This window comes from Sinocyclocheilus grahami, unplaced genomic scaffold, assembly GCF_001515645.1.
Source record: "Sinocyclocheilus grahami isolate Dianchi unplaced genomic scaffold, SAMN03320097.WGS_v1.1 scaffold23.1, whole genome shotgun sequence".
NCBI lineage: Eukaryota > Metazoa > Chordata > Actinopteri > Cypriniformes > Cyprinidae > Sinocyclocheilus > Sinocyclocheilus grahami.
The window spans coordinates 1,994,255-2,015,205 of NW_015505202.1; the positions used below are offsets into that span (position 1 = coordinate 1,994,255).

Genomic DNA, 20,951 nt, shown 5'->3' on the forward strand with positions numbered 1-20,951 from the left:
TGTTCTGAAAATAGACAGCCTATAGTGAATAGAGAAAAGGCCACAGAGGCACAGGACTCAAGCTGGAGCTGGAGGTGATAAAAGATCAGCTTTTGAGGAATGGACACACTTTCAAAGGCCCCTCCTCACGGCCCCACCTCCCTCCATGAGGCATGAAGCCAGGACAGGTCAAGAACAAAAGTCCCACTGTAAAGCGATCTGGGGATTGTCCAAGGTAGCAGATTCCTGTTCGAGTGAATGAGCTTTAGGCTGCATTTCCTATGTCCTAACCCCTTATCACGTACCGTGAAAGAGCTTAGCAAATATCAGTGGCTTGTCAGCTAGAATGATATCCAGTTCAGTCTCTGGTGGCTTGTGATGTTAAATAAGATATATGTCTGGAAGTGTATGAAAGAAAACCTGGAGAAAGAGGGCAGGAAACACACAATGTGTACCACGTGTCAGAGCCAGCACACGTCAACAGAATCTCACTCACCCACCGTGACACTCAATGTAGTACATGATACCATCACTGAACAGTGTTTTGCTATGGTATTAGACATTTACAGACTTCCAGAACCCCTACAAGACTTCAAACATTCCTTATCCTAGTGCAAAACCACAGGCTGAGTGAACAGCCCTGGGGTGTTGTGGAAAAAATCTTTTGTATTGGAAATGAAGCAGATCTAGTTATATACTAAGATTAACCGTAGTATGGAAGCCTTAAAATACAAATGAATTAAAAAGTGATTGCAACTTTATATCTCCCAATTGTGGCTTTATATCTCTGTGCCTTTATTTCTTGAAATTTGACTTTGAATCTCGCAATTGTGACTCTATACAGTGGGGAAAAAAAGTATTTAGTCAGCCACCAATTGTCTCTCTCATCTTTTTAAGTGGGAGAACTTGCACAATTGGTGGCTGACTAAATACTTTTTTGCCCCACTGTATGTCATAATGTCACTATTATTATTTTTTTTTTTTTTGTCTCACAATTATCTTTTTAACTCCAAGGCTGCAGGCCAGCATACTTTGGCACACGATTGTATGGCTTGTTTAGTTGAGCAAAAGTGATATGATTTGATATGCTTTTTATGCACTTGAGCAACAAAGGCAATTTAATCTCTTTTTTCCTTTGCTACGCACGCACACACACTCATATTGTTGGAGACTGTTTAAAGCTGTGTATTTTAGACATTAAGGCCCCTTATTTTGTGCAATGCATCTTAGAAATGGAAATCTTTTGACCTGAGGGCTTTCCGAAGTGCTTTGTGCAGGTTAGGGCAAGTGGTGTGAGTGCTTGAGGAAGATCAAGGTCAGAAGGTTATATTCAAGCTTGCATTATGCAGGACACCATCACGACTGCAACACACCCAAGTATTTCTGGAATGTGTCCTCCTATAATACCAACCCTCTAACAATTGGTCATTTTAACCCATTTAACCCATAACAGTTAAGATTAGTCACACCTATAGGTAGCTTTAAGGAGTCATAATAAGCAATACATGCTAAAACAGTTACCTAAACACATGCACATTGCACTCGCTTTGAGTGGCACAGTACATGTAGTATAATTTAACTGAAGTGAGAAGGAATGTATATCCTCAAGACATGCTTGCCTTGACTTTAGCCTACCCAGGTGAAAAAGACGTAGTATTAAATGTATTAAAAATATACTTGAAATTCAAGTAGTATGTTTATAATACATTTGTATTCCCAACATGCTTATTTGAAGTGCAATAAAAATATATTGAATTGCATTTTAATATATTTCTAAAAAGTATACTAGAAGTACTTTTGTATTAAATATATGCTTAGTTATACTTCTAAGAAATATGTTAAACAGAAGCATACTTTTAATGTATTTATAAAAAGTATACTAAATACTTTGGTAATAAATATATGATTAGCTACACGTTTAAGGAATATGCTAAACACAAGCACACGATTAGTATATTTCTAAAAAGTATAGTAGAAATACTATGTTAATAAGTTCATTACATGATACATTAATTGTGATAAGCTAGGTGTTTATAAATTTGCTTTTTTTAAAAATAGATATTTCTGAAATTCCCACAAGGATTTCAACATCATATATGAAAAAAACATGTGCGTGCAAATGTCTCTTGAATGTGAATATAAGTCTACATTTAAACAGTATTATATAGAGCGGTCGTGAACGTGTCTCTTCAGGGCACTTGGAGGAAACCACGCAATTCATATGGATTACTTTGGCGATGTTTTTTTGCGATTTTAACTTTTTGAAACGTGAACATCTTTGGTGAATCTTCTTTCATCGGAGGGACATAAATCTCTCAGATTTTTATTAAAATATCTCCGCTTTTCTTTTGAAGATGAAGGAAAGTCTTAGATGGTTTGGAGCATCTTAAGGGTCGGTGTTTCCCCCCCAACGGCACCCTCCGCCCCCCTTGAAGGTCAAGTTCATTTTATTGAATTATATTTTCTCTATAGCGTAAGTATGTCTGAAAAAGCACAATTTAAATATACTTATTTTTCACCTGGGTATGTTAGACAGCTTAATAACACCTGCAAGAATATTTTAATGTGTGCCAAGGCATGCCCAGAATATATGGTCTTTTATCAGACAGGTTTGTCATTACATTTAAAGAATAACGATTGAGAGCAGAAGGAAGTGCAGTACTGAAGAAGTATCAGACTGGTCACACATAGATGTTGCTTTTGGACGCACCATCTTTGCCTTTATCCCTGCGGGGCGGCACTAGGACCACGCGGGGAGGCGCCTCGGTTATTGGGCTTGGACGACTTCAGTTTTGCACTACACCATTCAACGGAAGGCAAGTGTGCTGTCTGATGTGATGAGATAAGGGCCGTTGAAAAGAATCGGTATTTGAAGAAAGGATAGGCGGTTAAAAGGATTGTGTATGTTTGGCGGAACTGTCACGCACTCCAGCGCAAACCTTCACAGTGGAGATGGGAGTAAACCTGGAGACTGGGATACCCGGTGAACTTTCAGGAGAAGAACCTGTGATTTGGATTTAAACAAGCCTTGGTCATTCTTAATACAGCTTGAAGTTAAGTATCATCCGTTAACGGATTTCTTTTAAACTGTTTTGTGTCATTTCCTCGTCAAAGAGTGTGTGCGTAAAGCTGTGGCGCACGGGTCAAACTGCTGCTCTTGTTGGCTGTACGTATTATTAAACTCTCGTTTTAATTGAGATGCCACCCAACATTACAAGTTACAGAAATACAATGTATTTAAAGGCGTTTTCCCAATATCAAATGCTTAGTTTGTGTAGATTTGGAATACTACCTCCTAGCAGTCTTTTGCGCAAGTACATTGCAGTTGTTGGTTTGTACAGCCTCAATGGGAAATTGAGGGTAGGTAAACAGAGTTTGTTTTCCTTGATTTTAACGCAAAGCGTGGATAGGGTTGGTTGAACATTCATTCATGATGTGAAGGACAACAAAAAAGACGAGATTGGGGGGTTTCGGGACAAAGGGATGTTGTGGGAAACAGGTTGTTCCCCAGGTGTCCCACATGGGTGTCCATGATGAATGGAGCAGATGATAACGTCCCTTAATACTAGGGCTACTCAAGTCATTTGTATTACGCCTATGTTTATAATAGACTATTATGTGTGTCGTGCATTGATGCTTTTTCCCCCAGATTGTAATTTAAAGATGAATAGGCAAGGCACATATTTGGCAATCATAATTTATCTAACAATAAAATTCTAAGCTATAATAAAATAAGTATAGCGTTGAGCTTTTTTTATATTATTAATCCAGTGGTGCAGTCAGTTGTACACTCAGAAAAAGCTGATTTATTCTACACAAAAAGGGGGTGATAGCAGTTAGTATACAAACTTTATTTTTACAGGCCAGTGGGTGTAAGTGTGATGCCCAAAACCACTGGTACTTTTAAACAGATTATAGCCAGCTAAATGTAAAATTAATTTATTTTTAAAGTTATAAGGCTATGTCTGACATCGTTTTAGAGGATTTCTGTCTTTAATCAAACTCTTTCAATCTTTAGGCTACTTCAGACTCTATGGGTTATTACCTTTAGTTTTTTGTCTTTTTTTTTATTGAGCATTCTGACCAAAATGCACTACACTTATCTATAGTTGCTCAAGAATGTTGTCACCAACACACTTAAAAAAATAAATGTTCCAAAAGTGAGTTTTCACGATGCCATAAAAGAATGATTTTGGGTTCCTTTCAGTAAAGTTCTTAAAAGAAGCCTCTTTTTAAAGTTATAAGGCTATGTCTGACATCGTTTTAGAGGATTTCTGTCTTTAATCAAACTCTTTCAATCTTTAGGCTACTTCAGACTCTATGGGTTATTACCTTTAGTTTTTTGTCTTTTTTTTATTGAGCATTCTGACCAAAATGCACTGCACTTATCTATAGTTGCTCAAGAATGTTGTCACCAACACACTTAAAAAAATAAATGTTCCAAAAGTGAGTTTTCACGATGCCATAAAAGAATGATTTTGGGTTCCTTTCAGTAAAGTTCTTAAAAGAAGCCTTTTTTTCCTTAAGGCCTTAAAGTGATCTCTATGACTTTTGCCCACATCTTTACCCTGATGTACATTCGATACTAGTTGTCGAATGTCATAGCCAGTCTGCAAACTTGTGTTGACAGGTTTCACTTTGAATTTTAGCTTCAGACTATGATTCCATCCATTCAGAAGATATCCGAACATGTTTGATATTTTGAGTGAATTTTAGAACACAATGCTTGCATCCAAAATCACATGTTGTCTATAATACACAATTTAGTTTAACATTTAGTTAACTAACTTCACAACCATTTTAAAAAAGTACATTCTATATAGTATGAATATGGGTAGTATGAATGAAATTCGGACGTACTACATCTACATCCATCATGTTGTTACTGTCACGTGACCTACCAGCATTACTCGCGTCGCTTCACTGTTATTCACAACTTTTCTCCTATAGCTTCATGGGGTGAAGTGTTCACTAAATGCATACTCCAGAGACTCTGTAAAAGTAGTGTTTTTCTAATACTACTCTTGGCAAACTGTTTGACATACTATTGCAGGCAGCAAATTATTTGTCATGTCTAGGAACAAGACTTGAAGTGTGTGATGCTCAGTTTTTCTCTGTAACAATTTGCAAAGATGGAAAATGTATTATGCCTAGTGTTTGAAAATTGTGTCATGTAGTATATTCCAGCCTTTAGTGTGCAAAATTGTAATAATCTGAAGTACCTTTTTCCACTATATAAAGAACCTTTTGTTTAAGGTTCTTCATGGAACCATAAATGCCAATAAAGAACCAAAATTTTAGGATTAAATACTGCACATTAAATTTCCTTAGCCTTAAATATGCAAAATGGAGAACATCTTGAGTTTTATTTCATGCTTGCATATATTTTTGTATTTGCTTTTAGGTTGCATACTTCTCAGCCATGGTGCCAAACCGGAGATTGGGTCTGGCCCATCCTTGCTGTATTGGCCTGCTTTTCCTACTCCTCCTGCCCAGCTCAGTTTCAGTGAGAGAACCTCGTCATCAGTCCCACGTCCACCTCCCATTGCTGATACCTCATGCCACCCTGCCGCTGTCCCGCTCCCGCTTCAGTTCCAAAGCTCAGCTGGACTTCACTACCCACTGCAACGAGAGCTGCTACCGCAAAAGAGAAGACACTGATAAAGAGCACATAGCTTTCGAAACTCTTTATGCAGATGGCTCGCGAACTTTAACCACTGTTGTCCTGGAAGAAAACGACACTGAACTTCCTTTCAGGCGGCCCAAAGTAACCACTCCCAGTCGTAAGCGGCTAAAACGCCAGATCTACGGTTCAGATGGGCGATTTAACATCCGTGGTGACCACTTCCTTCTGGACTACCCGTTCTCCACAGCCGTCCGCATTTCCACCGGCTGCACTGGAGTTCTGGTGTCCCAGCAGCACGTCCTGACCGCAGCCCACTGCGTGCATGATGGGAAGGATTACGTCAAGGGAGCGAGGAAGCTCAGGGTGGGCTTTCTAATCCCTCCGTCTGTTAACGGTACAAGGCCGGGTCAGGCTCCCGTGAAGAAACCCTTAGTGCGCTGGGTGAGAGTTAAACGCACCCGGGTTCCTAAAGGTTGGATTCAAGGTCCTCAAGAGGTCAGCATGGATTTTGACTATGCACTTCTAGAGTTGCGCTGGCCTCACCGGCGTCCCTTCATGCGACTGGCTGTGGCACCCTCCTCAGACAGTTTGGCTGGTAAACGCATCCACTTCTCTGGATTTGACAGTGACCGGCCTGGGGAACTGGTGTACCGCTTTTGTCCTGTGGTGGATGAGTCCAACGATTTGATCTATCAGCACTGTGATGCCCGCCCTGGAGCGAGCGGCTCTGGTGTTTATGGACGCGTGTGGGACGATACATTAGAGCGCTGGGAGCGCAAGGTCATTGGGATCTTCTCGGGCCACCAGTGGCTGGAAATCAACGGCGAGAATCGCGACTACAACGTGGCTGTTCGCTTCACTCCGCTGAAGTTTGCTCAGATCTGTTACTGGGTTCATGGAAATAAGGTGGACTGCAGTCAGGACTGAAAGTATGACAGAGGAATGGGACAATATCAAATCAGTGGACAAAATATGACATGCCTGATTTTGGAACCTGCACTTTACAATCCTTTTATGGGTGTGGCTACTGAATCTGAGAAGAAAGAAGGTCCATGGCTGGTAGCTCGATACCCACAGGCTTCGATCGCACACATGGGTTGAACTGGAACTTTGTTTAACCACTACCTTTAGTTTTTGCTCACTATACTGGCAATGTTACGCATAGATTTAGACTTTGAGTCCTACAACACAGTAGATTTATCTTGTCGAGTCTCTGCCAATGTTAAGTAGACATCTGATCTGTTATATGATTCTCTCCACAGCCTTGCTTTGTTCAGATTACACATTATAAATGCTTCAAACTGTTCTTTGCACTTTTAGAAAGTAGATTTGGGATGGAGACAGGTTTTCTTACATCTCATCACTTGGGTTTTGGCTAATGCTAGATTAACATGCACAGAGTTTATTTGCTGACTAAAAGTAGATGCAAAAGGGCTATGCGTCCTTCTTTTCCATACCTGCACATCCGTTTGGTCTGCTAAGTATACTATTTTTATGTTTTCTGATTTATGATTAACATAAAAATCGATGACTGTGAGGTGTTTAAATTGAAAGTATATATATTTAAAGAACGGATTGAAAATCTTGTTTATGCATTCATCTGGCACTATGAATATAGGTCACTCTTCTACGGTTACATACTCATTTCCAAGACAGATGAAGACCTCACATTGGTAACATTACAATATCTACTGCGAAATTATTTTCACTATTCTTAGGAGTAATATAAAGACTGGACACAAACTAAGAGAAAGGTTGTGGGGTAAATGATTATTATATATTTTTAAAGCTTTTATTTTAATAAAATGTTTAATTAAATGTGTCTTGTTTTTGCTGTCCTTATTTTAGAGGTAATTTGGTAACCCTGGTACCAAGTAAACAAAAAAATACATGAACAGATCCTGCCAGTCATTACAGCTACAGTAACACTATTATTTGTTATTGAAAATGTGCGAGGTCAATGCTGCAGTAGCTACTGATAGCTTGTGGTTCGTTAATTCATAACCTCAAATATACTGTAATACGCCAGGAAAAGTTCAGATTGTAGTTGAGCACAGGAAGGTGGAAGGTTCATTTTTTTCCTGCGGGGGTTTGAAATGAATCTCTACTGCCCTCCACTGGTTCACGTACATCTTTCATCGAGTCTATCACAACATGGCTGAGCAGCAGCAGTGCTTACGCTTCAGTCAGTAGCGATTATACTGACGTGATCGCGACATTCAGCAGCATTGCAGAAGCTCAGTGCTTTAAAATAGGTCAAACTGTCCAGTAACTGTTTTTAAAAGAACGAATGATCTAGCGTACCACACACTTCATTTACTCATTGGTCAATCAAAACTGTTCACAGAAATCCCTTTTTTTTTTTTTTACTTAAAGATTTTGTTCAATACTGATGTATGAGAATGTTTTTCAGTTATTTTATTTCTTGGGCTGCTTCTGATTAGTAAAAGGTTAATTTTTCAGGTTGAACACTACTACATTAACCCTCTACATATGATTCTAAAGTGACAATTTTTTTTTGGTCATTCATCAGAATACGCATCTGCCCATTTATGTGTTATCTTGTATATGGCTTTGGTTCTTTTAAGTGCCAGCAGGAGTGAGATGTTGGACTTTAAAAAAAGAAGATAATTTAAAAAAATGTATCTGTTCAGGAGTTGACTCAGTGAAGTTTGTTTTAAGGAACTGCATTTTTATTAACGGTTTTGAATGTAGTTAATATTCAGCAGTTTGATGCCATTATCTTGAAATCATAATTTTATAACAGCTATTTTTATTATGAGCTTGTAATCTACTGAACTACATGATCAAAGGGCAGTTTGATAATATTATAGTTCCACAGTTGCATTCCAGCACAGCCACCCATCAAATCCATAGGGAGGATGAGAAAGCAGTCTTTTGTTAGGATCCATTTGAAACTTTATGAATTTTGCAAACCATCACATATTTCAGTGCATAAACCACTGATAAAATGGCAACAAATGCAGAATATCCACACACAAATATCTATAAACCAATATAAAAGATCAACGAGTATTCCAAGATAAAGAGCTAATTAGATTCACCTTGGGGCAAAACAAAAAATAAATAAAACACAGAGAATTTGCCAAACATGAAGAAACAAACCAGTTGTAACACAGCAGATTTGTTTAGTGCTTTTTTTATTAGAGATAAGGAGACGATACAAAACATCCACTGACCAATATCCATCAAAGCTCTGTACACAGGCTAACCAAATATATCGCTCCATCTAAACTTAATACGTGTCCATCAATCCACTCAATCCGATTCATCAACAGACCGCTCACCCACTAGGTCCCAGATTTTACAGGTAGAAGGAATGTGTACAATTTCTTGACACCAGTGCCATAGTTTTGAATTACATTTGGAAATATTTAAATCGGAAGGAATCATTAAAATGACTAGTGAGCTCAAAATAAAACAAAAAAGGGAAGGGGAGAGTAAATTGTGTTCCCAGAATGGTCCGATAACGTGAGATTTTGTAGTAAATTTTGTACTACAACCTAGTCTTCATACTCTACCATCCAACACACATACTTAGAAAAACTTAACTAGACTTTTGACCCCAAAAAAAACAAACAAAAAAAATCTTAAGAACAAATAGTATGTTGTATAGCTGAATTGTAACGGCTGCCGTCTCAGTCTTTCCTTTCAACAATCTAATGGAACCCAGAAAGAACGAAAACCTGCCAGTACACATTTACAGTTATATTACTTTTGTTTTTATAATCATCATCCTTGGTTTTTGTCTTTTAAGATCTTTTTTTCTCTTATGTTTTTGTTCTTGATCATTGTATGTGTGAACTGGAATGACAGCCTACATCTTTCGTCATGTGTGGAGTTTGGAAACTGTCACTTTCGCCCAACCCTCCCCACCCGCATTAACCCACCCCGTGGCCCACAAACAGTCGTGCTGGCCCATCTGCCCCACCCATGTCTGAATGAACAGCTAACCCCTGAAATGTGTCAGCCTCAATCACTCAGAGGCTTGCCCTCGAGAGTCACCACTGACGCTCCCCCAAGCTTCTCAGCAAGGGTCTTTCGGTCCTTGATATCTTCTAAACCGTTCACTTGCCACTCGTGCTTGATACCTGTGAAACAAGACAGGACAAAAAGGTTACAACTCCGATTTACATAATTTATCATACAAATAAAATATTGCATGCATATTTCAATTAGTTCATATTTTAGTATCATTCTGCTACTATAGTTAATTTTACATTTATTTTGCATATAAAATTTCAGTTTAACTTTTAAAAACTTGTGCATGCGTTTTTAATATTTTTTGTTAAAGGCATCTATATTTTTCTCAGATTTTAAATTAAGTTCATACATTTCAGTTAATTTATTTCAAGAAACACGTTTTATGGTTTTAGTTTTATTAACCATAATTTGTCATTTATATACAGTTCAGTAGAGTTCAGCAAAATTAAATACAATCATTTTTTTTTTAAAATATATATCATTTTTAGCATTACCTGTGAACTTCTTCTTGATGGCATCCTTGGAGCTGGCGTATATCATCTTGCTTTTGAGTGGGGCATTTTCTGGGGCCCTGTGCAACACAACAGGAGATCAGATCATGTGATTCATGCAAGAATTTGACAAGTCTATATCAGTGGCCCCCAATACTGTTCCTGGAGATGTACCTTCCAGCAAAGTTCAGCTCCAACCCTGATCAAACACACCTGAACCAGCTAATGAAGACCTTCAGGAACACTTGATAATTATAGACAGGTGTATCAGAACAGGGTTGGAACTGAAGTCTGCAGAAAGGCACATCTCCAGGAACAGGATTGGGATCTAAATGAAATCACATGCAGACGCTCTTAAGACTTGCCAGAAAATGAAAACCAGGTCCTCTTTCTTGGTCTCCTTAGTCTCATATGTGGCATCATAGAGAGCGTAGCGACAGTCATTAGGAGGAAGCATCTTGACAAACTTAAGGTAGGGATCTCCTTCATCTCCCTGCAGGATCTCACTGCCCTTCTCCATGATGATATGCTTCTTGTCCTCGCTCAGGCAGAAGAGAACAGCCTTCTTCCTCTTGTTTTTCTCTTCCTCGTTGGCAGAAGCCTTGCGGACCTTCATGTCATTGAAGATCGTCAACACATTCTCATCCACTGTAACTCCGGAGGCCTGCGAGCGAGCGCACACACACACACACACACACACAGGATAAGGTCACATGGAGGGCTCGTTTCAATAGAGGGAAGTGAGTGAGCTGATGAGCAAGGATGTGTGAATGTGTGGGTGCAAAGTTAGAATGAGTGAATGAATGGGATTTTTAAACAAATAACGCTGTCTGTTCTAGCTAAACTGGCTGCCCTTTTGACAAAACTGGATGGTTATATCTGGACCTTGTTAGGCTGAATCCAAACTACTAGGCCGGCAGGTTTTTCCATGCGAGATGGCAGTAAGGGACTAAACAAAAACCCTGACGTAGGAGAAACAGGACAGCACACTTTTAGGGCAGTGAAATGGGAATCAAGGCAAAAAGAACTTAAACATCAATCTGGGAGGGAAAAAAACCCCCAACATTGCAGGGATCTGTTTTTTATTCTTAGGAGGGAGGGGGGGATTGTAAGTTTAAGAAAAAAGGGCTGATTTGAACAAGGCACCATTCTTTCCAAGTCACGTGACACCTCAGATATGGTGTCTGATATGCTCTAACACATTTGAACAGAGGCAAGGTTGGCCACTTCCTCATAAGAGCTGATGTGATTTGTACTGATGCAGGAGCATTAAATATGTATAAAATTACTCAATCGATGTAGATGCTATAAGAGTCATGCCATACAAAGCTGGTGCATATCTTTAGATCACAAAACAATGATTCTTCTGTGAAAAATCTAAATGGCCTCAGTCAAACCAGTCCCATAAAACTAGGTCCTCTGATTTCCATTAGAATCGTGGATCAGTGACTCATGCTGCATTGCCATAACCAGGCACTCAACATTTCAGTTACTAAGATTCTACTGTGAGCAATGAGAAAACCCTTTAAAAAGGCTAGAAACCTGAACCTTGAGTTCTCTAGTGTCTCTAGTATCCAGCTTCTGAATAGCATATGAGGACATGTTAAAACGTGGACACACGGAGCCTAGCGGGGTATATGCTAAAATGGCCCACTTACAGGAAACGTAAGTCTAATGGGTGGAACCGGGTTTGCTTAAGGTGTGAATGAAGGGACTGTGTTAAGATGCCTCATTACGCAACACGCTCACAAAAAATGGGGCACTGAAATCCCAAAAGAGAATTAGGATTCCCACACCTTTTGACCAATGAACTACCACGACCTTTCCAGTCTTTATGATCATGGGATCCTTGTTTTGGCTAAAAAGACTTTTAAAAGGCAATACATGAATGTTTCTTTAAAATCCAATTCTGTTTAAAATCACAAGATTGAAAGAGTACATGCAAATTCGAGATCTTCTGCAAGAAAACAAGGCGTTCCCACCCTCATCTGTCATCTAGCATCAAAAGATTAAAGTGCAAAGTTCAAGTACAAGGACACTAATGCTGCTGGTAAATCATCCACGTTCACCGAGAAGTGAAACCCACAGTGAGAAATGAGTGAGCATTGTGATACAGGAAATGTGACGTCTGTGCCCTCAAATGAAGAAGAGCTATTGTATAAGGCGTTCGGTCACATGCCTCTCTCAGAGAGAGGTTTAACGTCGCATATTGTCCTCTCGACCGACACTGGTCGCACCGGAACCGGCATTTCCTTCAACCTACACGCGGCACGAACACCATTTCCCCTCAGCAATCAAGTTAGGCGACGCTTCATCAACGTTACGTCCAACCAGGAAGAGTGTAGTGGTGCACACGCAGCCTGATGATATGCAAATACACAAGTAACGGATTTCAAACTGGGTTTGCTTCCACTCAGCGCAAATACTTTAGTAATATTTCGGCTGAAATCGAGTTGTAAGCTACCTAACAGGTTCCCAGTCGAGGTTATTTTTGGTCAAAGAAATAAACCAACACCATCTGTGCATCGAGAATTAGGGTGGGGCCACGATTGCAGTGTTCGTGCGCGTGTTCCAAATATCCGCAAAATGACTGCGTTCCGAAGACGTGAAGCGTCCTGCAAGCACGCGAGGACTCGGCCGCAAAAGATGAATAACCGATGTTTTTACACACGCCCGCAGCCCGTCTGGAGCGAGCCACGGTGTCTTCTGACGGATGGCCGTGATCAGACAAAGGACAGAGTCGTGAAAGCGCTTCATCCGGCCGGTGAAACACGCAGTTAAACACACACACGCGGTCATTGGTTTATTCACAGCTCGTTTCTAATATCCCCGAGCGCTGTGACCGTCTGTGGGGCGATGGGGCCTGTAGGGAGCGTGTGATAAAAAGCGGCGAGGCCTTTCCTGGGCCTGGACTCACAGAAATAAAGGAGGCTGAGCGGGGAAATGGCGCCAGTTGTTTGTGCGTCTCATTTTTGTCAATCTCATCGCATCCGAATTAGCTGAAGGCCACGGACAATCACACCACCGAGAACCGCGAGATTGATCGTACGTGGTAATAAATACAGACACTGCCACGAGAACCAACGAATATCGGTTTGCGGTTTTCTCAAAAGTCACGGCACTTAACATAGCCTGCAGCTATTAGTCGGCTGAGGGGTTAATTGGCAGATTTGTTTCACAATAAAAACCAATAAAGCCCACAACCTAGTCATTAAACCCTTCAAACACGTTGAAACTAGCCGTAAATTGTATTAGTTGTTATTTAAATGTAGACATACCATGGTTGTCTTTGCTAGTCGGCGTCTGGATAGGAATTGAATGAGCTGTAATGCAGTCCTTCGGTCTCGCGCACTTGATACAACACTCGGGCGCGCCCTTTTGCGCGTGGCCGCGCAGCAGACGGGAACGAGCGTCCATGTCACGCGCTTATTGAGGTGTTATGGGATCTGTAGTTCTGGGCTCTATACAAACGGACTTGGGCACAACGAAATATATATTCACTGTTGTTAGTAGCACACTGGCACAAACGTATGGTCGTATATATATATGATTATTATAAATTAATTAACATTTTTCGGGAAATTCTTGTGATGGGAGTTTTCTGCCCTATACATGGTAACGTGACATGATGGACGGTGCTGTTATACTACTAAATTCTGCACCGAAACACATACTACACCAATAGCGATATTCGTTAGTGGCTCGTAGGGCACGCTGCTGTCTGAGCCTAACCCTTTGCGTTCGTCTCTGCCCCTTTTTAAGGTTCGCTTAACTCGCTTCCAAATAAGGAAGCAAATGGTGACAGTCGTGAGCGCGCTTCAGCCAAAGCTGCGCACACCATGCGGCTCGCGACTCCGATCGCCATATAAGGAAAGAAGGGCATTTCATTTCTATAGGAACAATTCAAACAGCGCGCGCTAGAGGGAGCGGTGCACAAGAACCAAACAGCAAAGGAACAACACGTTCCACTGACCAAATAGAATAGAATACCCTTGCTATCTGAAGTGAAACAAACGTTGTGTGAATTAAAAATTCCGTTTGCTCGCTTTTGTTCATTTGTAGACTCTTGGAAATGAACGGATGTTCAAAACGTGGCCACGGTGCTCACTGAAATGTTCTCTCCGTTTAAATCAATGCTGACACCTAGTGTACAAACGTCGACACGTCTCTTACAAACAAGACCCATCGGTGTATGGCATGCTTATAGCTTTATTTTTTGGGATATATAAAGTAACCGTGAACGTGATAGAGAATGATCCCTGGTATGTCAGTTGAGGCAGGTCCACTCGACTGAAAAAAATAATAATGAAGGCAACACATTCAAAGCCCCCCAGCTGAGGCTCTGGAGGAATGCAACGAAGAACAACGCCACAAATACACATTACAGACATGCCTTAGGGGGCATATGCATATTTTCATTGTCTTTAAAAACCTGAAAAAAATGCTTTCAGGTACTCTCATATGCCTGGAAACAGAATTCTCCAGGTATACCATTTCACCACCACATCATACATGAAATAAGAGGAATGTCACCTGACAAAAATTACAATGGAAAGTCATAAGACGCAACAGTGCTTAAGCCACTCAAATAACTGAACCAAATCAGGCATTTACTAATATGATAAGCAAATATGAACCTGATTACAGAATAGTGCACAATTAATATTTGATATGAGCTTTTCTTGAACTTTCAATTCAACTTAATGACAGATTCAGGATGGTTTTCAACACCGAACAACATGCCAGCAGTTAAGAAGAAGTGAACAGAACCAGTCCAGCACTTAAGAACATTGGGCTGCAATAATATATGTTTGTTACCCCGATTACGAAACCCAATACAAGTGAAACAGCTTGCTGACAGAACTTCCCATTTAAATCAAACATGGATGTATACAAGATAGAAAAATGGAATGCATAGAAGGCCACAAATTGGTACAAAGATCACAGAACAAAGCTCTGGCAACGGTCACATAATATAGTGTAGTTACACTTTTAATACTAAATATCTTATCAAGCTTAAGCCTTAATGAAGTAAGGGCAGTTCATGTGCAAAGGTATTCATGGCTAAAGAGAACAAACAGATAACATATCTACAGAGTACAACACAAGTGCAATCTAAGAGATACACGACCCTAACCTGCTATGGAGGATGTCTTTGGCTGTACTGGAATTAACAACTGTAAACGTATCAATGCAGCTCTGTGGAGAGTTTAGCCCTTGTGCTAAATCCATACCTGTCCCTGAAATACCAGCTGCTGGTTTGTGATATTTGGTCTTATATTCATATTTGTGTTGATATTTAAAAATCTGCTTTAAGATATTCTGACAAAATCAGTCAACCTGTATAAGAAGTAGAAGTTTAAGTGCTATGTTTGGAGATGTGCATTATTTGATAACATATTATAGGTCGCGTCTGTGCAGTTTACATTTTGTTCTGGCATTTTCTGTATGATTGAAAAGCTATCTTGTCTTCTTCTGTTGTGCAGCCACCTGACTCTGGCTTCTTGTCTTGTTTAACACATCTGTGGCCTGGGGGGGAAAAAAATTAAAAATTGAATTTAGACAACTTAGGTAAATTTTTAATCTTTATTTTAAATATATATATATATTTATTTATTAAATGAATATTTTTACCTGCTCTAGTATTACTCCAGCAGCCTGGTCTATGGCTGTGCCTACTTCTCTGTACTGGCCAGAGTACCGGATAAAGGCCCAGGTCAGCATAGCAATCATGGCCAGACCAACTACACAGTCACATGCAAAGGAAATAGTTTCCAGGCCAATGAAGAACAAAATTCCTGACAGCACATACAGGAGGCAGACCAGGACAAACAGCACTGCAGGTGTCCGGAAAGCACTAAAAACATTCTTGGACTGAAAAGACAGCATGAGTACAAAAAAAATTATAAAATCCACTAAGTTCTGAAATATTTTTCACACATTAATTTTATCGATTATTTTTCACATTACTGTTACCTCGTTGTGTTTGCTAAAGGACTCCCACAGCTCTTTTAGCTCTGCTTCCAACTGTTCCTGGTAACGGTAACAGAAATCCCGCCCACCCATCTTCTTAGTGCTGGAGAAGAGATGAAGGGCCTCCTGCAGGATAAAACGGTGCTTCTCCTCCAGTGAGTCAGGAGCCACATAAGGCAGATCTCCACCACACACCTAGCAGTGAGGGGGAATGTGTGAAAAATAAATAAAAAGGAAATTATATAAAAGGTTAAATGGATATTAGGTTTGGCAACCACATGCCAATGCAAATGTAAAAAGTTTGCACAGAATGTGTATTAGTGACAATGTTGTGTCTCTCTCGTTTATTACGAATTATTACTAATGTTTCATTCAGCAACTGTATGTATTAACCTGTACTTCTTATTGTATATATGATGAGTGTGTAACACATTCCAGGTAACATACTGACCTTCTCCATATTTTTGTAGTACTGGTCTTTAGATGACGCCACCGCCGCAAGGTTATTGGCCTCTGCTGTAGCCTGAATGAGTCAAGACATTAATTCAACAACATGACATCTTGTGACAGGTCACAAATTAATACCATATAACCGTAAAACTGCATTGTTACCTGTAGCATGGATTTAGGCTGTGGAAGGTCTTCTCCCTGATATATCTTGATATATGCCTGACAGATTGGTGAAATATATATTTTTTAAAATGCTGCTCAACAAAATAGACATCAAGATGATCATAAGCCAGGCGTGAGCTCACCTTGAAGTACTCCAGCAGGCCCCTGCAGGTCACCTTATTCCCATTGATCTCTTTTACAGCCAGCTCGTCAGTCTTCAGCAGATTGGGAAGGAGTTCTCGCAACTGTTCCTTGAACTCTGGAGCCACATCTGAGAGAGGCAGAAGGAGTGATTGTTAGAGAGAGAGTTAGAATATGTTAACACAACATAAGAATGGCAGCATACAAAGAGAGACTGAAAATGCAATATCAAAAAGAAAATGAAACCCACAATGAGGGATGCAAAGAATAAGTGGAGAGTTGACAAATATACACTACTGTACTATGATTTTTTTTTCTAACTCATTTTTATTCAGCAAGGATGCATTAAATTGATCAACAGTGACAATAAAATACATTTAAAATATTACAAAAGATTCATATTTCAAAGGTATTCTGTTCTTTTGATCTTTCTATTAAATCAAATAATCCTGAAAGTGTACCATGGTTTCCATAAAAATATTAAGCAGCACAACTGTTTTCAACGGTGATAATAAGAAATGTTTCTTGAGCACCAAATGAGCGTATTAGAATGATTTCATAAGGAAATCACAGGAAAAAATTCAATTTTTCAAATATAGAAAATTATTTTAAATTGTAATAATATTTTACAATATTACAGTTTTTACTATATTTTATACAGTAAAAGACGTCTTCCAAAACATTAAAAACATCTTACCAACCCCAAATTTTCAGTAGTGTATGTAATATTTGTGTGGATATGTACCAGCATAATTAGGGATGGGCCCTTTGATCAAAGTGCTGTGAAATCACAAAATTGGTGTAAAATATTTTTTTGAAGTTGAAAAAAACGAAACAATTATTATGGTGTTTTCAAGACGGATCTTCGCTGGCACTAGGGCTGCACGATTATGACCAAAATCATAATTGTCGATTATTCCCTTGAAATTGTAATTGCGATTATTAATTACGATTATCACAACTTACATTGAACAATGTTTATACCATTGTTTTACGCAACTGCATGCCGTATTTTTATATGAAAATAAACAAGCTGAAAACACTCTAGGCTAACTGAAAAACCTTTAGTGCTTTTCTATAGTATTAAGCCTCAAATGTCAACTAAACATCGGATTGGTTTCTTCTTTAAATTATAAAAAAGAACAAATATGAATGGTATTATAATGTTATAATAAAACTAAAATTAAAATAATGGGAAAAACCCTTAAGATAAGGTGTAGAGAGAAAAAAAAACATCTTAAGCACGCAGAATAACGATTAATTGCCGCTTTGAACGATTACGTAATTGTGGCATCCATAATTGTAATTGAGTTGTAGTATGGTAGTAATTGCGTTGTAGTTGTAGTAATATGGTAATAGGTGTAGTAAAACATGAATAAAGTCTAATACCACACAGCTGTCCCGAGAAAGCAGGGCTTGTTGCCACCTTCAGGCCAGGGTGTGGTAAGAGAAAACAGGAAATGGAGGTGAAACAGGAGTGAATGTGCTCTCTCACTGTCTGGAGCTCCTCATGCTGAGTCTGCTTCACCTGAACACCGGCAGACAAACACACAAAAAAGATATCACTACAGACAAACGCACACACAACTGAACATACCAAACATGAGTATCATTCTTAGTCACATACTTGCAGACGTTTGTCCAAGAAATCACTTCCTCCCTGTAAAATATTTTTTTGAAGTTGAAAAAAACGAAACAATTATTATGGTGTTTTCAAGACGGATCTTCGCTGGCACTAGGGCTGCACGATTATGACCAAAATCATAATTGTCGATTATTCCCTTGAAATTGTAATTGCGATTATTAATTACGATTATCACAACTTACATTGAACGATGTTTATACCATTGTTTTACGCAACTGCATGCCGTATTTTTATATGAAAATAAACAAGCTGAAAACACTCTAGGCTAACTGAAAAACCTTTAGTGCTTTTCTATAGTATTAAGCCTCAAATGTCAACTAAACATCGGATTGGTTTCTTCTTTAAATTATAAAAAAGAACAAATATGAATGGTATTATAATGTTATAATAAAACTAAAATTAAAATAATGGGAAAAACCCTTAAGATAAGGTGTAGAGAGAAAAAAAAACATCTTAAGCACGCAGAATAACGATTAATTGCCGCTTTGAACGATTACGTAATTGTGGCATCCATAATTGTAATTGAGTTGTAGTATGGTAGTAATTGCGTTGTAGTTGTAGTAATATGGTAATAGGTGTAGTAAAACATGAATAAAGTCTAATACCACACAGCTGTCCCGAGAAAGCAGGGCTTGTTGCCACCTTCAGGCCAGGGTGTGGTAAGAGAAAACAGGAAATGGAGGTGAAACAGGAGTGAATGTGCTCTCTCACTGTCTGGAGCTCCTCATGCTGAGTCTGCTTCACCTGAACACCGGCAGACAAACACACAAAAAAGATATCACTACAGACAAACGCACACACAACTGAACATACCAAACATGAGTATCATTCTTAGTCACATACTTGCAGACGTTTGTCCAAGAAATCACTTCCTCCCTTAAACCCATATTTGTACTCGTAGGGGAAACTCCAGTCTCTGACCAGGAACATAAGTGACTGCGGGCAAGAAAGGGTTGAACCCACATGAAGGAAATATGAAAGCATAAGCATTTTATTTAATACACATGCACTCTGATATCTAACTGTTTCGAATTATATGTAAAAACCTGTCCTGAGCTCTCAGACAATGTTGTCTGTGGTACTACCACAGTATTCTTATTCTTGGTACAGATTTAAATACAATGGCAGTTCTCGCAAAATCGGTAGCCCGACATCCCAGGGCTATTGTATCTTCCAGTCGGGCTACCAAAATGTATCACCGCCCTGCCTGACGGGCTGTCTAGAATAGTGATATAAAATTCCTTCCTTGATTCACGTTGTTCACTCGCTTGTAGGGATGAAACGGATCGTAGCTGATAATTTGCATGTGTTGCCAATTTAAACATTCAAGCATTTTAAACTGGTTTCGTCTGGCCAGAGGAGAACCCTTGCCACTGTCGCCTTTGGCTTGCTTAGTTGGGGAGGCTTGACTGATTGCACAGACACTATTGGAAGAGAGCTGAACTGGATAATGACATCACTGAATCATCAATGAACTGACTTCAGCTGGAAAAATGACTATTGTTATTGTACTATTTTCCTGTTTGACACTGTAAAGCTGCTTTGACACAATCAGTATTGTATAAAGTGCTATATAAATAAAGGTGACTTGACTTAAACCACTGAAGCGCATGAAGAGGCGAAGGAGAATTCAATTCGGTACTCTCGGTTTTCTGTGCACACTCACTCAAAGCGCGCACACAGAGAGCGGCGTTTCAGACAGCACGGGAACACCGAATTGATTACCCTTTCGTGTCTCCTCGAGCTTGAACGGATACATTTACACAAAATTATCTCAAAATCCCTGTCTCAGCAAATATTCTCATAAACAGTCGGTTATGCCTTATGTGAACGTAAACGGTGGAGAAAAATAAAAAAAAAATAAAAAAAATCGCATGTGTATCATTATATTGTATCTGTGCAATCGGTCTTAAAGGGACAGAAGCCTATAACAGGGTTTCTACAGACATGAACAAGTTAAATTTAAGAATTAAGACCTTTTTAATACCACCGTATATGAAATTTAAGACCTAAACCTGTAATGGAAATACACATTTTATTACATACAGGTGCATCTCAATCAATTAGAAAGTAAACTATTTATTCTGAAGCAATATTTTCATCACTGTTCTATCAGCTTTTACATACTTAAATCTGCATATTTTTATTTACCTTTACAAAGGCCTATTTTTAACCAAATTATTACAATTTATCAATAAATTCAATACACACTATAGGGCTTCTACCAGTCAGATTAAATCATTTACACTGCAAATAATAATAATTACAACTGCAATAAATAATGTTATGAGATTAATGTTTTAAATTTATGAATATACACATAAGAAATATTGAGGGGGGAAATGCATACATTTCAACATACTTCTCAACTAAACTACCAGTAAGTGGTGGTAAGACACTTAATGAGTGAGTCATTGAGTCATTCATTCAACTTGACTGGGTGTGTTATCATGCTGGTATCTTAAGGACTTTCGTGGAC

General features: G+C 39.1%; 3 protein-coding genes across 6 annotated transcripts in view; 1 reads left to right on the plus strand and 2 right to left on the minus strand.

Moving 5' to 3' along the window:
- prss23 (serine protease 23) overlaps positions 1-18,149 on the plus strand; it is a 30,195-nt gene extending 12,046 nt beyond the window's left edge. The window contains exons 1-3 of one of the 4 annotated variants that reach the window (XR_001605784.1): positions 2,671-3,033; positions 5,384-7,143; positions 18,139-18,149. Coding sequence is in view for 3 of the 4 variants with exons in the window: in XM_016245287.1 (XP_016100773.1) it covers positions 5,402-6,532 (1,131 nt within the window). In the remaining variant the exon portion in view is untranslated. Of the gene's footprint in view, positions 1-2,669; positions 3,034-5,383; positions 7,388-18,138 lie in introns of those variants that run through there. The other 3 variants (XM_016245272.1, XM_016245280.1, XM_016245287.1) reach the window with 3 other exon arrangements.
- On the minus strand, positions 8,758-13,495 carry cfl1 (cofilin 1). The gene is made up of 4 exons (XM_016245300.1): positions 13,380-13,495; positions 10,467-10,765; positions 10,105-10,181; positions 8,758-9,717 (listed from the first exon to the last, which is right to left on the minus strand). The coding sequence occupies exons 1-4, from the start codon at positions 13,380-13,382 to the stop codon at positions 9,599-9,601; spliced, it is 498 nt and encodes a 165-aa protein (XP_016100786.1). The 5' UTR covers positions 13,383-13,495; the 3' UTR covers positions 8,758-9,598.
- The window catches only part of atl3 (atlastin 3), a 14,182-nt gene continuing 7,501 nt past the window's right edge, over positions 14,271-20,951 (minus strand). Inside the window, exons 7-14 of the mRNA XM_016245260.1 lie at positions 19,316-19,408; positions 19,078-19,216; positions 16,830-16,957; positions 16,687-16,743; positions 16,526-16,597; positions 16,078-16,269; positions 15,736-15,975; positions 14,271-15,630 (exon numbers count right to left, since the gene is read on the minus strand). Of these exons, the coding sequence (XP_016100746.1) occupies positions 15,562-15,630; positions 15,736-15,975; positions 16,078-16,269; positions 16,526-16,597; positions 16,687-16,743; positions 16,830-16,957; positions 19,078-19,216; positions 19,316-19,408 (990 nt within the window). The 3' untranslated portion in view covers positions 14,271-15,561. The remainder of the gene's footprint in view (positions 15,631-15,735; positions 15,976-16,077; positions 16,270-16,525; positions 16,598-16,686; positions 16,744-16,829; positions 16,958-19,077; positions 19,217-19,315; positions 19,409-20,951) is intronic.